The 18,574-nt window shown below is 38.3% G+C and overlaps 1 protein-coding gene across 3 annotated transcripts in view; it reads left to right on the forward strand.

The window, feature by feature from the left end:
• csmd2 (CUB and Sushi multiple domains 2) overlaps positions 1 to 18,574 on the forward strand; it is a 264,554-nt gene that overhangs the window by 121,578 nt on the left and 124,402 nt on the right. For all 3 annotated transcript variants that reach the window (XM_031323067.2, XM_035992965.1, XM_035992966.1), the window contains exons 6-10: positions 5,887 to 5,999; positions 8,212 to 8,289; positions 11,792 to 11,879; positions 13,166 to 13,290; positions 17,233 to 17,354. In XM_031323067.2, the coding sequence (XP_031178927.1) occupies positions 5,887 to 5,999; positions 8,212 to 8,289; positions 11,792 to 11,879; positions 13,166 to 13,290; positions 17,233 to 17,354 (526 nt within the window). The remainder of the gene's footprint in view (positions 1 to 5,886; positions 6,000 to 8,211; positions 8,290 to 11,791; positions 11,880 to 13,165; positions 13,291 to 17,232; positions 17,355 to 18,574) is intronic.

An 18,574-nucleotide genomic window follows, 5' to 3' on the forward strand; every position in this document is an offset into this window, starting at 1 on the left:
ATTTCATCCATTATGCTTTAGATAAAGGGCCCAGCTTTAAGTCAGGGGTAGTTGCGGAATGTTCAGTGAAGTAAATAGACATCCAAGAGTCCAATAATTTAACATTGATAATGCAACCTACCCTGATGGAAATTGTAGGCCTATGTGCTGTATATTTGATTTTTAGGGGCCGATCAGCGAATCTGCATGGACCCTATTGTTTTTGCCTGTATTATTATTATTATTATTATTATTATTATTATTATTATTATTATTATTATTATTATTATTCCTAAGAAATCCATGTTCCCATGCACGAAAACTCACCAAAATTTGCACATAAGTCCAGTTCTAGGCCGAACTTAATCAGTGCAATTTGTGTGCTTGTCCTGATGGTGGCGCTACAACAGCCAACTAAAATTCTAAACAAATCAGCCGTACGTGGCAACTTATGCCGAACTGTAGCCCCAGTAGAGCAGCAACTATGCTCTGATGTTACCTAGTAGCAATTTTGAAGTCCATCACTTAAATTTGGGGAACTTTATCTCCAGATTGTCCTCCACAAATTTACCATTCAGATTTTTGATGCATCAAAAATTGAGCCCACAGTGCATTAAAACATTTTACTGCCTAGAGTAGTATAAACAAATCCTGCAATTTTTTCCAAACTAAATATTTGATGTTCATGGAAAAAAATCACAACATTAAAAAATCACTGTAGATTTGGTGTGCACAATTTCAGAATTTTATCTCAAAAAGTGAATAGAAAAAAAAGTTTGAATTGTTTCCTCATTTACGCATTGCAGTCAATGCAAAATAAAGCATCTTTAAACTAAATCAGTTTTGCATTTATTGATCTTTGTGAAAATAAATTACAGGTATCTCTGTTGCCTTAACCAAGTACACATATTCTCAGACTTTTCTAATGAGAAATTCATTTTTTACAGCAGTTTAAAATTCTGCATTTTCAGGCAAGCCTGCTCCTTGTCTACTAGGCGTTGCGATGCCACCTGTGACATCACCCAGATAATAGCTCCCTGAGATCAGTAACTGCCTGCGGCGTCAAATGTTCCAAGTTCGAGCCCATGGTGTTGCAAGATGATCATACATATATCTAATCAGGCATTGTGCTGTGGACAACTGCCCTGCATATTTTAAATGTGTGACTGCATTAACGCACCTGATTCTGATTAACAATCTGTCCAGTTTCGGAAAGTCATGTTATTGAGTCAACCCAGGCTGACTCAATAAAATATATATTCCCAATAGCTAGAAGAGTCATCACCTATGCAATAGCTCACAGAGATCAGCACATGCCTTTGGACCCGAAGATTGTGAGTTCAAAGCTCAAAAAAAGTCACAATTTCATGTCTTATACATAATCAGCCATTGGGCTTTGGACACTTTCCCTGTGAGTTTAAATTGCTTGGCCCCGACCATCGCTGCTATATAAGACCGTTTTTATAATACCTAAAGCCATTTCATGAAATCTTTAATTGTATTGCTTTAAAAGCCCAGTTTAGGGTTGGTCTTTCCCAGGTTACGATCACTTGCATGGACAGTGAGTTGTTTTGTGATGTGAAGCAGCAAAATTGGTTTGTGTGGAGCAAGCAGAAGATGAACTGAGAGCTAACATTAGCAGCAATATATGCAAGGTGGACAGTGCAGTACAAATATCTTAGTACAACATTTTGAAAGCTATCCTCAAAATATGCTCCAGGTGCTGCTTAATTTGACAATGTTGCTCCTGCAAGTGAGTTTGTGGGCTATACATACTGAACATACAACACACATGTTGCGCACCCACTGTGATCAACACTTACCTTTACACTTACACACACACACACACACACACACACACACACACACACACACACACACACACCCCTTCACACAGTCGAAACACCCGCTCTTTAAATCAAGGCCTCTGACATAGGCTAAGTATTAAAAGGAGCACTTTCGCCTGGTTAGGACATAGGGTCAACACCAACCATGCTCCAGACATTTTGTGACTTGAACATAGCTGTTTAATTAGTGAAACTTGCGTCAATGGAAATCTCTTAAACAAGGGTTGATGTCATTGGCTTACAAGTGAGGGGATGGCTACATGCTGAAAGCAACCATGGGAGACAGGAGAAACACTTATGTTTCATCAGTGACATAAGCTCCTCTCTGCACTCTGCTCCATCTTCCTGCTGTCTGCGTGCAGTGTGGCTGAAAAAGCCAAATCACAGACATTTTTATGTGCTATCTTTTTTTCCTCATTTAAAGAAGTATTTTCATAAAACTGGGCTGTCTATGCAGTATAATGGCACAAACACTTTCTTATATTGGTGCTACATGGCCAGAGAAAACAGAGAACAGGTGCCGTGATATTCCCTTTCGCTCAAAACATAGAAAACCTACAACAGAACCAGAATGCAGTACGCCGCACCAGAAAAAATGCTCCCGCTGGCGGGTGACAAAATGTGAGCATGTCACAGAATCAATATAGCAGCCGGCTGGTAACAAACAATCTCATCTTACAGTTAAAAGGTAAGATAAAATATGTTTCTAAAAACATTTTAGGCTAGAAATGGGCAATGCAGCAACAGAATCTTATGGTTTATATGTGATCAGCGCTGCTTAGTATTACCATTTCATCTGAGTTTTTTCATCCATTTTTTCACAGTATGCTGCCCATTTCCTGTTCACAAACTGTCATATTTCAGCTAAACAGTGCACTAAAATATGCTTCTGAAAACTTTTTAGGCGAGAAGTATTCAATTCTGTATCATTATCTTGGTTTATATTTGATCACCACTGCCTAGTTTTACAGTAGGGCTGGGTGATTAATCGAAAAATAATCGTAACTGAAATTCAGAGCCTATAACCGACGTAATTTTACCAAGTCGGTTATTTCGGTCTTTTAATCCTATTAATATTTCCGCAGCCGCCCACTGTGTGTTAATGTACTTTCCCCTTAAAACATTACGGCCGCCGCGTGTGTAGTCAGGTGACTCCGCCCCGTCCAGTCAGCGACCATAGGTGCTTTCCGATCGGATAGTACTTGTACTTTTTAGAGGAAAAGTACACTTCTAAGCAGTTCTAAGAACTACTCTTCCCCCAAAATCTTTTTTCCCGTTTGCATTCCCACTGGCCAAGTGGCCATAGGGACTGGTAGGAGGGGTAAGGGAGCGACGCAAGCACGGCAACGGTCTTTATAGCATCGTCACTAGACCTTAGCGCCACATACAACAACAACAAATGATGCTAATACTTGTGCACTTTTCCTATATTAAATGCACGTCCATTCTCGTAGTAATTCACGTAATGTTTTGCTCAACACAGACGGGGCTTTATTATACTCGGAATAGACCCCGCCTCTACCTGCAGCGCTGTGGACGTGTGTGTGCGTGTGTGCGTGTGTGCGTGTGTGTGTGTGTGTGTGGTGTGTGTGTGTGTGACGTCCGGCGAGCCGCAGGACACGCTTGTGGAGTTTAACTCCGAAAAGACAGTTAACCACAGGTTCCCGTTAATCTTATGATGGACATTTATTATTTATTTTCTACATTTTTAGGAAATATATATATATTTTTTTTACATTAAAACTTAAATTACTTTTTTATAAGACGTTTTTATTTCATTGTAAAATCTACTGTTGTAGATTTCAGTTCAGTTGTTTGAAATATTTAATAAATAAGCATTAATTGCTATATGTGTGTTGTTTCCTTATTTTAGAATCACAAAGATAGGATTATGCACTCTTTCATTAGAAAAAATAACGGGGAACATATTTACAGTATAAGAAAAGAAAAAAAATGTAAAATAATCGTTCAATAATCGTAATCGAGGTAACTTGTTCAATTAATCGTGATTATGATTTTAGCCAAAATCGTCCAGCCCTATTTTACAGTTTTATCTGAGTTCGGTCTGAGTTTGAGAGAGAGAGAGAGAGAGAGAGAGAGAGAGAGAGAGAGAGAGAGAGAGAGTACACTCTGTTCAAGCAACAGGCCCTAGGGCCAGCAGCAAACCTCCAAGTGAAGCGTTTTGCATCTGCTGGCCTATGAGTAGGGAGATTTGGGCACTGGTAAGATGGAGGGAAGTTTAACATAGTTCATTTACACATACTACCAACATTATTATGATACAAAGCGGGTTAAATAATGGCAAAGTATACTTTTAATCATCATCTCCTCTCCGCCTTGCATTTTTTTCATACCTGCTGCCCAAAAGTCTTTCCAAAAATGTTTTCCACTTTTTCTGTCTCCCTCTGATCCCTCTAGTGAGCTTGTGTTCATCTTAACTAATATCTTGAGCTACTGTACATTGAAGCTGAGGCCCCACTGCAGCAAGAGTGTATGTTATAAATGAATAGTGCTCTGTTTTCATCAAAATAAAAGCTAATTCAGTCTACATCTAGAAACCTCCATGCTTTTAATTGATCCTAAGAGAGCTTTACAGTGTAGTCAGTCACGTATCTCCACCAAACACTCTCACTAAACTACGTATCTCCTCATAGTAGATCTCAACCTTGTTCGGTTGAAGCTGTATGGTTAAAGCTGTTTTATTTGTTTGTCCCTGCAGAATCGGTAGATGTTTTTACATTCAAAGAAGAACAAAATAATCTCTCATACTTATTTTCCGGTCTCTTTCTCCGTTTTATTACATTTTTTAGTCACATTTTCAATTTGCTTTCCCTTTGCTTTTTTCCTGTGCCTTTTTTTTCTTCCATTGGTATTAATGAGAACTGTTTGGAGGTGTACTTCAGTATGTATCTACTCCATAGAGTGAAGCAGATGTGTAGGTTGGGGGGGATAAGGTGGACACAGTTGGGGAAATGTAATTTACAGATTGGCAGTTGGAGTTAATGCACAACCGTACTCTGTGTGTGTGTGTGTGTGTGTGTGTGTGTGTGTGTGTGTGTGTGTGTGTGAGAGATGGTGTTAGTGTGTCTCAAGATAAAACATGATGTGTTCCCAAATGACTTTGGCTTTAACAACTGTAGAACTGCTTGGTAAGCAACAGCCCTCATTAGCATACAGATCAGGAGGCACTATAAGTGTTTGTAAAGTATAATTCACTTCTGCTTTTTCAAAGCAATAAAAGGAGTGTCCTTTCTCTGCAAATGCCAATGCTGGTCTTTCCTGGTTCCACGTTTTTATTGGGCCACAGTTTGGTTAAGAGTCGTTGACATTACAGTTCCCCTTGAGTACCAGACCCTTCCTTTAGTAGATCTTAAAATGGTGTAACCTTTTTACATCTCTTTGTCAAGGAGGCCACATTAATTTTGAAACATTAGTATAATTATCATAAACAAACAAGACAATCACCGGGAAGACTGGCAGGTTCTGCCAACCTCTATAATATATAGTCTTCCATTGGACTTGACTTTATTGGAAATCTGATGGATTACATAATTGCTTTATGGCACAAAACAGAAGCATAGGCAAGCACATTTGTTTCTTATAATGGAACTGTATAGAGTGAATAAAAGATGGTATAGCAATGATTTAAGGAAGACATGATGTGTGCATCAATAACAGTTACTCAAACAGCAGCATACTATACCTAACACAGTAACGTTATTTACTCCAAGCTTATGGTGTCCATGACGCTTTGCCTTGACAAAATAAACAATATAACAAATTATTAGATACAAAAATGAAGTGACATTCAGATTATCTGAAACAGTCAGATTCATTTCCCATTGTCCATGTAAAGAAGTGTATCAGTGCTTAGACTGATGCTACAGATATCACTGGTACACGTCTAGCCTTTAACCTTAAATACATTTACGAGTGTACAGGATATGCTAAATATTACTGCACTTTGCAATTTGCTCTCTTCACATTTTCTAGTTAAAACAGTCATGTGCTAAAATGCTAATAGTCTAAGACACTCTTCTCTCTGACTCTGTGTCTACAGGTTCACTGGCCCCAACCTTCCCTCACCCATCATTAGCAGCAAGAATTGGCTTCGTCTGCACTTTACCTCTGATGGCAACCACAAGTTGAGAGGTTTCAGCGCCCAGTACCAAGGTAAGATGAAAAGAGGTTTTTAATTTTAAAAGAACAAATTAATAATGTGTGCCAAGTTTAACTTTGTAGACGGATCAGCAAATAATTGCTGGATTTTCACAATATTTGATTTAGATATTCTTGATTGCCCTAAAGACAAATTCTAATATGTATTCCTCCTCCTCCTTCTTCTTCTTCTTCTTCTTCTTCTTCTTCTTCTTCACCTTTATTTAACCAGGAAAAGACTCATTGAGATTAAAAATGTATTTTTCAAGAGTGTCCTGGCCAAGACAGGCAGCAATACGTACTAACACAAAATACACAAAAACACTTAAAGCAAAAAACAACTGAATCAGCAAATCCCTCAAAGTCAACCACAATCTTAAACACACCAGGCAAAACATCTACATCCAGATGTGGCTGACTCCAAGTCAATCACCATTTCTAGTGACACACTGAACTGTTAAAATCTGAAAATAGTTTCCACTTGAACGCAAGAAATAGCAGCCCTGAAATGAAACATATTTGTACTCAGGGGACAAACTCACCATTTTGGACACTCCATGAGCTTTCCTCATGGAGTGTCCAACATATATCCCATAATCTAAGAGGCACATTGCCATGAAATCTGCTGAGCATATTCTTGCTCCTAAGGGAATTAAGTGTTAGTGATCTTAGTAAGACCCCAGTGTCTTTTATTTTTGCAACCCTGTCGAGACAAAATGAACAGGGAAACCATCAATATGTTATCAGGTCTAATAAAGAAACTATACCTGCAACAAGTGAAATTATCTCATTATTGTGGCAGATTAGTTGAGATGCTTTCAGGATGGAGACTCATTATTAGAGTGACACACACACACACACACACACACACACACACACACACACACACACACACAAAATTCTGTCTTTCTACTGCATCCATTTTAGTTACAGGGATCAGCTTTGAGAAGATATGAGCAGGGGAAAATGATTACTTTGTCCACAAAACATGTGATCTCTAAGGACCTCACCTCTAGCCATCCGCTTGAAATCTCAGAGAAGATGGGAAGAGAGAAAGAAGGGGGTACATAAAGACAAAAGAGAGAAGGGGGGATGAAGAATATGGATTGGGTTCAGTGTAAGATAAATATGTTTAGAAGATCAGAGAGAAATGGGAGGCTAAGACTTTAATTAGATTAAACACTCTTCCATCCCCCAACCTCCCACCAGACATTCTCATCACGACAGTTCCCATGATTCCACAGCAGCCGCATGTTGGAGTGATGAAATGACTGTTGGTTGAAAATCTTCTTTGGCTCTATTAATTTTATTTTCTTCTTCAGTGTCCTTTATTTTATGTGGCACAGGAAACCGCCCCACACCATCAAACCTTACACTTAATAGCTTAGTTTCCTTACTAGAAACATGATGATATGTTTTTCTTCCTTTTCTAATCAGGGCAGCAAATCCGAAAAGAGAGGTTTCTCTTCTGGAAGCATAATAAACCAACTTTTTGACACATGACTCAGATTAGCTTTGAATTGCAATGAGGCTGAAACTGAGCAAAGGATAAAAACATATTTATGCAAAACAAGTAAAGTTCCATTGTCAGGAATCACCAAAGTAATTAAATAGGATGAGTGTGAAGGGAAGCACAGACAATGCTGATGATGTTTTTGAATTTGGCGAATAAGTATGCATTTAGATGAGCCTCCTACTTTGCTATGATGACTTTGTTTGTTTTTAATATTCTCTGCAATAATAGCAAAACTCAATAATTTAAACCTCGGCTTTTTATTGTATAGAAATGACTGATTTTGCTCCTTGTATACCCTGCCTTCTAATCCTAATAATCTAATAATAACGTTATTCCCTGCACTTTTCTATCCAAAAGATTGCAAAGAAATTGTATATCGTTGAGCTCTATGAATAATTTTTATGGAGTAACACTTTATTATATATATGTTGTAGATCCTTTTAAGGTACAGAACTTAGGTTTAATTGTCATGAAACGTTCAGTTGTTTTCTTATTTGACAAGCGTTGGCAGAACTTCATTTTTGTTTAATTGCTTTGTCAAAACTGCTGTGAACATATCTGGAGTAGGTGTGGGGGACAATGGTGTATGGAACATTTTATATTATATACCGCGTCTGCTGCAGTCATTTAGGCACTGCTGAAATGTGTGGGGGCGTCATTTTTGCACTTCGTGCTGTCTTATATGTCTCTCTGCTCTGTTTCCCTCTACAGTGAAGAAGATGACTGAACTTAAGTCTCGTGGTGTAAAGATGTTGCCTAGCAAAGACAACCACCACAAGATATCAGTGTGTAAGTTGCAAACCTTAACTGTCAACTAGGGGAGGGCGATATGGCAAAAAAATATGATCACAATCATTTTTTCAATATTGATCTATATCGATATTTATCACGATTAATAATTTGATAATGCTGCCAGTTTGAAGAGTATCCTGATAATAACTGAAGCCTGAAGAAACCAGAGGGTCCATTAGTTAAACTTTAGAATATAGTTTAACATAAAAAATAGAACATAATGTAACATTTAACTGTGCAAACATGGCTTGGTTTAGAATATATTTTGTGATAAAAGAATATATTGAATAACATCTAAATGATAACATTTAACTTTGCAAACATGCTTTATCTGCCTTAACAAAACAGTACAAGTTAGTAATGTAAATGCAAATAATGTAAATAAAACTAAAAGCTGTGACTACTATCACATTCACTTTTCATGTGGGGCAATGGTCGCAACAGACAACACGATTGATTGTTGTTTTTCAGCCCTGATAACCCTGTTAACAGCAGAAGAAACACTAGGACGTTGGACAAAACATGTCGGCAGACTAACGTTCACATGGGCCCGCATTTTCAAACTCTCTGTGTGGTTGCTGGGATGGTACGGGATGGGAAACAATTGGTTGCGTTTCCCGTCTTGGTCGACACCGAGTGACGGCATATTTTGCAGACTGTGTTAATCTGCGCTTTGTCACTTTTGAGATATCCAAACATAACCTATAATTGATGTTGTGTTACCTTTTTTGCCAACAATTTCCTCAGCTTTGGAGGATAACGCAAGTTCACTTTCACCGTCGCTTTCGTGCCCAAGGCCCTCGGTTCCACTCATTTCTTCCATTTTCTTCACCGCCGGTAGCTCAAACAATGCTCTGTGTAGGAAATGGGCGTGCACTTCGACGTGCAAGCCAAAAACGTCTTCTTCTTCTACTATTGACGTTTTTTGGCAATTGGCAAACAACTTTTGGTGTGCATTACCGCCACCTTCTGAAATGGAATGGAGTTTATTTCTGCTGTGTGATAGGCTGTTATATCGAGTAAAATATGTCATTAGTTAATCATCAATATCGACCTGCATTTTATCGAGATCGTTTTATCGCCCAGCCCTACTGTCAACAGTGTTTTGCCAATAAGCTGGTCTGAAACGAATAGTTCCACTTACTCAGTGCAATGTCCCCTGAGTTATCAAGGGAGAAAATAACTTCAAAGGATTACTTTAAAGAAAACTTCAATATACAAATGTGGACAGAGATTTACTTTGCACAGTGTGACGAAATGGAAAGCACCTCGAATTTAGCATCATGTTGATGTTGACAATGTATTTTCCTCCTTATGCATCTTGGGTAAAAACCCTGGCAATGGCATCAGATGCCCACTTGCCATCAGTTTAACTTTTCTTTCTCACCGCACTGCAGACTGGCACCAGTGGCTATCATGCTATGAGTCTGCAGTGCTGTTAAGGGCTTAAGGATTTTGCTCAAGGATAAGCAGCAGGTATAGTTGCAGTAGGAACTACAACCCTAAAACAGAGCCTGTGAAGTGCATCAGTCTTAAAAACAACTGTTCTGTTCTGTCTCCTGGAGAAGAAGCCAGACAGTCGTTTTGACCAGTCTCAACTCTTGTTCAAAGTCATTTAAAAGTTTTATTTATTTTTTTCTCTACTGCTTGGCCAGAGAACCGGGTGAATGCTGACGGTTGTAAGATGTACAGACACAAAGGACGCACAGTCTGTGCTAGAGATGCACTTCTAATGGACAGCAGTAATTGCATTGGTTTCCTTGCCCTTGTTCTGCCTCACCCTCTGTCTGAACTCACTGTTCATTAGCCATTCTGCTTTATTTTAACATCTGTAACATTAGCAACTTGACAGCTATGAGTCACATGACTAGAGTGATACAGAGGGATGTTGAAGGGTTTAAGAACAACCTGTCGAACAAAAAAAAGGTGCATTAATGATAATCCTGCCTCAAGGCCATTTACAATTCATTTTATCCACTACTACTATACCACTACCTCCGACTTTATCTTTGGCTTTTAATCTGTGTCTCTCAGGAAAATCTTTCTTCTTTTCTTTCATTTGCATTGCTTTAATGTTCTTTATGCTTTTTATTTTTGCTTTACCTGCTTCCACTTTAAAATTCCCTGTCTCCAGTATTTTATTTTTTATTTTATATAATTTGATAAGCCTGTGACCCCTTATGGAAAGACAGACACATTATGGAGAATGCTTTTTCAAGTGAAAGTAAAAAAAAGTTAATTGCTTTGAGTGACTGTAAAATAAATTAAAAATAAGTTAAAAATATATATTCTTCAGTTACCATTTGGACCTCAACAAATGATTAGTCTGTATACATATATCAAAATGTCAACCTGTAACATGCAACAATGTTGTTTTTGTATTTATTCTGCACAATCTAAAGCAATGTTTACCCAATTTTCGATAAAAACTTTCTAAAATGACAATACTTAGTAAATTATTACTCCCTCCCCTCCCCCCAACAACTGAATTGCTGGACTGGATCTCTGTCACCACATCACTGTTTGCTGCTACAATCAAATATTGATTTTTGCATCCAATTTTTTAAATCTAATGTTAAGATGTTCGCATCAAATCAATCGTTTTTTGTAAATATGAACAAATACAGGATCTCCTATAAAGATGTAAGCCTGCCAGTCACAGTTGCATATTCCTACATTAGTCAACATGCTCCTGCTCTTCTGTTTATCCAATTGTAAGTCTAAGCACAAAATCCCATTGTTCTGCCATTTTTTTTTCATTGCCTCTGCTTGTTTTAAATTCATTGCTGTCTTGCCTCACGCTGGGACCCTGGCCAATGAGCAGGTGTCATATTGCTGTGGCTCTGCAGACCTTCGACCCCTCCCAGTCAGTCAGATGGGCTCTCCAGATTGGCCAAGTTCATTTGACCCCTTCTGGCACTTTACCTTTCACTCTTTTGCACCCAGTGACATGATTAAACAGAGCTCCATCAGAAATGTGCACTGGGATAAGATGTACTTGGTAAAGAATGTTAAGCAGGGGAATTGATGTACGCAAAGCTAGTGCACTGCAAATATCAAGCACTTCTCGTGTGACAATAAGAAAAGGCTACGACAGCCACCAGAGGGCAGAAAGTAAACAACAAATAAACTCATAACAATGAACCTTAATATACTTTATCAGGTTTTTATCTTCTTAGGGGAAACATGCTAGTAAAGACTTTTGCATAGACACATATGGGCAACACATGTGGTGTCAAATAGAAGTCCAGTATTTCCTCTTACTAAAGTCGTGGTGTGGTCTGTCACATTAACCATTTTCACACTGGCCAGGTAAGTGTACTACAACCAGCTTGTGAAACTTATTTACTGTATATACTTACTTAAAACAGTATAGGCATATTCATATGTATGGAAATATTCCCTAACATTTTCAGAAAAAAGCAATTTTTTTTTCAGATTTTCTTTTATTGAATAAACTGTGCTTTCTTACCCTTCTCTGTCTGTTTTCTCCCATTAGTGTCTCAGATGGGTGTCGCACAGGGACACAACATGTGTCCAGACCCGGGGATCCCGGATCGAGGGAAAAGAAAAGGCTCAGACTTCAGGTAAAAGGGAGTGAAGAAAGATTTAAGGGGCAATTAATTAAGTGGCAAGTTTAGCTGAATACAGGAAATGAAAGATTCCTGAACAAAAACAGGCTGATGGACAAACTGTGAATGATTGTGATTACACTTAGTTTTGGTTAGAAGGGATGGGAATCAGGTGTCTAAGACTTTGCTTTCCTTTGAGACAAATGATGACTCTACTAGGCTTTATTACCTATAGTATATTACTATATCGGCTTGAGCTATGCAGTATAATTGTATATGGCTTGTGAACAAAAAATGTCAAGGTAAATTATGTCTGTAGTCTGTATTATGTTGCATTGATTAGGCTAATCTTTAATTGTTTTAATGTGACTTTTGCCACAATTGTTCAAATAAGTAACTTTGGCTTTCAGTTGTCTAATTTAATCTTCAAGTCCTAATTAACTTGTAAGTGGTACGACAGTGCTCTGTGACAGTATGCTGTTTAGAGTTTGTTCTACATTTAATGTTTTATTGTCAGTTCAGTTGTGTTCTGTTTAAATAATATCAGAGTTTTAATTAGTTCCAATCCAATGTCTCTTGGAGGTAGTATTTACTTCATTTAGTTTTCAAATGTTTCAAATTTAGCATTGTAATAATGGGGCAACCTTCATTAGTCAATACATGTCAGAAATGCCACAGTATTGACATTGTGCTTTTTTAAATTCAGTCCCAAATATATTCCAAAATGATCTCCCAGTTCAACATTGATGATCTTATCTGCGTTCACAGTTGAGAATTACTCAACAGTGAGCTGAGAGGAAACTATTGGGTGCTATTACAAATCAGGGACTGTATCTTGAAATGTGCTCTAGCATACAGCAGCACATTACCCAGTGTCATGCCCCATAAAGCCACTGTAACCAAACCTGATAGAGAAATGGGTACACTAGAAACAAATACCCTACCATTTGAGCCACTGCACACACTAATAGGCTGCCTCTGTGGGATGGTGATATTGCCGGTGGGATTATGGAGTTTCATTCCTGTCAGAGCTATTGTTTCTATCAATGGTCGGCTGTAACACAGACAAATGGGTAACATCCACCTCCCACAATGCAGCACTTTTGGAAATCACACCTGGGAAGTCTAAGAAAAAAAAAAAAATATATATATATATATATATATATTTTTTTTTTTTTTCAGCAGTGAACATTTTTTCTTGGTACTCTCACCTCATCTGCACTCCCGCTGCTAAGAAGTGTTTTTATATAGGGAAGGATTGTGATGCTGATGTCTTTTCTCTGTATGCAATCTAACCGCAGGCGAGGAGCCACAGTGCATTTCTCCTGCGATGAGGGCTATGAACTACAGGGCTCAAAGAGCATCAGTTGTCTCAGAGTGACAGACAGCTATGTAGGCTGGAGTGACGATCGGCCCATCTGCAGAGGTAAGGATTGACGTGTGGGTTTGTCCATCTATGCACATGTTTAGTAGTATTCTCAATGTGACCTCCATTTATATTTTGATACTCAGGTGCCCTGATGTTGATGCATTTGCTTGAGAGTGTGCTGTCATTTTGTGGAGATGCCCAGTCCATATTCTTCTATTTTTATTTTTTTTGATTAAGTATTCACCATTTTGTTGTGACTGGCCTGACTTTGACCTTTGGCCGGCATTCTTTTGCTTCCTGCTGTTTAGCCATGCTGGCATAGTGCTGCCCATCAGTCATGTCGTCCTCACTTTTGACCATTTTGTGAAAAGCAGGAAGAGTGGTCAGGCTCCCTGTACGGTATTCCTGATGCTCATGTGCTCCTCATTTTCAGTTTTCAGCCTCAGTGAACTGAATTAATCAGAGTAGATTTGATTTTTGACTTTTATTGTGTAATATAATTAGTTTAATTGATGGGTATCTGACTTGTGAAGTGTATTCACTGGAGCAGGACAAATTATTATTATTATTATTAATATTTAACTTGAACTTGGTGGTAGTGTTCTCTTAGAGCTTTAAAGTAATACAACATTCTATAACCAAAAAATTCAATTAATAAGACACATTCAGTTCTTACTTTAATATTTAATTTTAGTAGACCACAAAATGCATATCAAAATGGTTTAAGACATTGTTTTCTGATGGGGATTATTTTTGGTTTCAATTCAACAGAGTTCTGATAGTCAGTGTCATTAATCTGAAAGCACTCGGGCAGAGAAAAATATTCAAATTAAGTATCTTTGATCAGTGCAAGGGCTGCATGTTTGTAATGACTTGTGTTGCACAGTTTGGCAAAAACAAAATATGAGCCATGGCATGTTTAACAATGCTGTGTGTTCTACCACCAGAAGCAATGTATTGTACAAGAAAGAGTTAAGTAGGCACTTGGCACAGGCCCTCAATTCATTCAAGCCTCTTAATCGCTATGTTTATAATCACAATGTATCAAATGACAATGTGAAAACAACATGAACGGGGTTCCTCTACTTTACAGAGCTGGCCGCTTCTGTTTTTATTGTAAATGTTCTAAAAACACACTGTACACTACCTGCTTAGCACCAAATGGCAGACAGACAGTTAGCGACTAGCCTTTAAAGATGGTGGAGCATTTAGCAGCCAAAGAGCCGGATATTTTCTCAGGAGTCAGTAGAGACTAAAAACAGAGCGGAAGGAGAGTGAATATTGGACTTACATTCCCCAGATGGAAGAAGCACTACTGCAAATGAATAATAATGTTGCTTCGTAACTGGTGAATGTGTAAACAAACAACTTTTTGCCATATCAACTTAAATGGTGATGACATGTCAATGTTGTGTTCACAACTTGTTTCCGCTGACCCCAAAGTGGCTATAAATAACAGTCATTGTAGGTTTAAATTGGCAGGTGTGGTGGTGGTTGATTATTTTCTGATTCGATAGCACAAAATGTTTTGTCATTACTCCAAAAAGTCCTTGTAATTACAAAATGTTAAGTGATAACTAGTTTGAAGTAATTAGGCCAAACAATTCTGCAGCAGTTCTGAGATTTTGTTGTTGATAAATGACAACATCAGAAAGTGCGTTGACAGAACAGCTCATATAAAATTGTATTTGAGGTGTGGGTAAGTATTGTTGGACCTGTACTAATCTATTTTTGATTTTTATACAAATACACATACAGACATTTACCTTTGTTCCTAGACATTTTGTACCAGTCTCCCCATTAGGGCTTTTGAACCCCCTAATCTCTGACGGATTTGTCTAATGTAATCAGCATTCACCTTTAACGTCACCTATAGGCAATCGTTGTTACTATACTTCAGTTAATGTATTCTCAAAAATCCAGCTTCCCACAGGTACCCCCATTCTTTCTTTTGTCTTAGACTGATCCACTTTTACCCAAATTAAATTACAGCACTAAGGAAAGGGGATGCATGATCTTGGAAGGATTATAAGGGTGGGGGGATTTATAGTGCTTCGTCTTATCTAAGATACAGTATTGTCAATCACCTGCATTTCAGAAAAGAATTTTGGTGTTTTGAGACACCAAATAAAATAAAGTTCTCGTACTGAACAAAAAAATAAATATAACACAAAAAAACAGATTGAGCCTTTATGATTGCAGGCCACAAGATCACATTCAGTTGGCTTTCTGTTTTATGTAAAGAAACATTCAAGATTGACATAATGTCAGTGAATTTGCCCTTTAAGAATATCTCATTCCATCATTCCTTCTTCCTTATTTAACCCGGTACTGCGCCTTTGTTCTTCCTCAATGAAGATTAAACATCATTCAGGAATAATTGAATCTCTGTATCTTAAATTAGCATTAGTCATTATTAAATTGTACAGCACTATCATTAGCACAAGAAAAAAAGTCATCTCTGGCTGCAAATTCATTCTCCTGACATGAAATTAACGGCTCTTATTACATTGATCCTTTCTTTTTGGTCGCAATTCTTTTTGGTCATGGACTTTGATTGCTAGGTAGCTTATTGCTCTCTCATACCGTCTACCACTAAACACATAGGGTGGGGTGTATCAGGCACAATGATCCCCAAGATTAAAAAAAAAAAAAAAAAAAATAGCAGGGGAGATGACGGCTTCAATGGACATCATCTCTGCTCTATTTTTTCATTAAGGTCACCCTCACTGGAGGCATAACTCAAATGAATTACTTTATTCTCCCCTTAACTTCTTAACTTGAGTTCTTTTTTACATTTTAATTGGGGCGATTTGGTGGGAGAGGGGTGGTGCATCGAGCCACTGACTGGGGCTTGAACACCCGAAGGACCTTTCTGAGACATAACTCATTAAAATTTGGGAAGCTGGTTCAGGCCCTTTGAAATACTTTCAGGTGATCCCCCAAATATGTACACACTCACTTCCCTTAAAGTACTCATTAGAAATTCTGCTTTAATTTGAAGGGGCGTTTAACAGTTCTGCCATGCAGACACCTTCAGGCCTCGAGAAAAAGTCACACTGTCCTTTAAAGCTTGGTTCGTTAACTTCTCACCTACTCTTTTCAGTGAGAATATCAAAGTGTGATACTCAATTTGTGTTTTGTATTTTTTTCTCCAACTATAAACTCTCCCATACCATACATAAGCTATACTTGGGCAGTACCCAACTATATTAATGGTTGCCCAAATTTATTTTTAAACATTTTACAATGGCAGGGGATCATAAAGACATGTCATCGTGTTTGTTTGATTGTTATAATAATTTAGCCTGACAATGTTTACAAAACAATTCCCCAGTATGTTTTCGACCTTTGGAAAAACGGTGTGATTTATGGGTTTGATTGAATCTTTCATTAGTCTATTTTTCATGGTGCCACACTAAATTGGCAAGTAAAGTGTTTAGAGGATGCACAGCAGTTTATTTTGTTTGTTTGTTTGTGCGGCTCTTTTGTTTATAATTTGATGATGGTTTAAAAAACTGTTATCATTGCCATGCACTTGCCAAACAGCTTCATCTTTCAAAAGCGATGCTTGCTCACAGTTCAGTCAGAAACACTGAAGGAACCTCAAATTAAACAAATGCATTTTGAATTGTTACGTAATTGTATTTGTCAGATTTACTCATTAGGATGTTCTTCTTTAGGATGCTTTCCATGCCGAAATTGAGTTGAGAGTTTTGAACCCCCATACAGTTTCCTTAAAAATGAATACAGAAAACAATTACAATAAATTATTGATTACACATAATGCACAATGTAGAAATACAATTGCAAGTATAAGTAATAAGAAACCTTAACAGGTGGAGGCTGAGGTGGTTGAGGGATGACAGCCAAACAGCATCATGAATTGTGGATTCAACATGCAAATCCAGGAGTGGGTTTGGCAGATGTGTTTATGAGAAAGTGTGCATGTAAACTGTCATTGGCCAAACATTTGCCTCTTTCTGTCTCCCCTTGCAGCACCAATGTGTGGAGGTCAACTGAGAGGACCCACTGGTGTCATCACATCTCCAAACTACCCGGTCCAATATGACAACAATGCTAACTGCACTTGGCTCATCACAGCCACAGACACATCTAAGGTAAAAGTCATTAAACATGGGATTCAAGCAACAGTGCAGTGCTAATCTACTGTAATTGCCTGTTTCCAGCAGCGTGTTAAGTAGTGTGTTTAGCTGCCAGCAAATTGACTGGTGTGTTTGCACCTGTTAGAAAAGGGAACTCTAGAGGAAGATCTTCCCTGACATACATAACTAATTTTATACTTTTGTTATACTTTTGATTATTGCTACAGGAGACATAAAGAAAATGAAAGGGGGAGGGGGGGCAGAAGCCAACGGAAGATAAAGAGAGTTGTTAGAAACACCTGTAGTGAGGGAGAGGACTAAAGAGGAAAAACTGACAGAAAAGTAATGGAGATATTTTGAGACCATGCTCAGAGGATATCATGAAAATGCCATAGCCACTCTGTTCAGACCAATGACTTTGGAGTTGTGTTCAAGGCCACCCAGCTGCTTTCCTGCCAAATAGCCTTCTCTGAACTCAAACAAAATGGTTTTACAAATCTGTTCTCTTATTGCACTTTGCCGAGTTAAGGAGAGGCTATGTGAGGTGAGAGGCAAGGCAGAGAGGGTAGTTAGATACAATGCCTGCCACCCTTTGCTTGCTTGCTTGCATACAAACACACACACATAGACACCCCTGGGTATACCCTTGCTGAAACAGACAATGGCTCTGTTGTCTGGTCCATGAAGATGGAGCGAGGCTGTTCTTTCTGTTTAGAGATGTAATGGGCTTCCTGCCCGTCCGCATAGGCCCAGCCAGAGGAGACGTTGGGTCAGGCAGGAGACTGAGGCGGAACTGCAAAGGGAGGTGGGTAGGACGTGACACAGCTCTTCTAGACCTAAATGCAGCCTCGCTCATGACATCATGACTAATGTGGGTTCTTGTTGCTTCTTCATAATGTCCTGACGGTACTGAATGCTGCTGTTTTCCGTTGGCAACCTTTTAAGTGTTTATTTTTCAGTGTCAGGGAGACTGGGGTCTCTGTTCTGAAACAACCAAAATGTCAGACATGACTTCAGAGATGGCAAGCATTATAAAGTATATATATATATATATATATATATATATATATATATATACATACTGTATGGTTGCTGTGCTTTTTTCCTGTCTTGTTTATTCCTCCTCCCTCTGTGCCTCACCTGTTAGCTGGCAGATGGGAGATGAGTTTGTGCTATGAAACTCTGTTTATCTAGTGATCTGACCTATTTTGCCTACACACCATCCATCTCTTCTC

Source organism: Sander lucioperca, chromosome 16 (genome assembly GCF_008315115.2).
Source record: "Sander lucioperca isolate FBNREF2018 chromosome 16, SLUC_FBN_1.2, whole genome shotgun sequence".
In the NCBI taxonomy this organism is placed as follows: Eukaryota; Metazoa; Chordata; class Actinopteri; order Perciformes; family Percidae; genus Sander; species Sander lucioperca.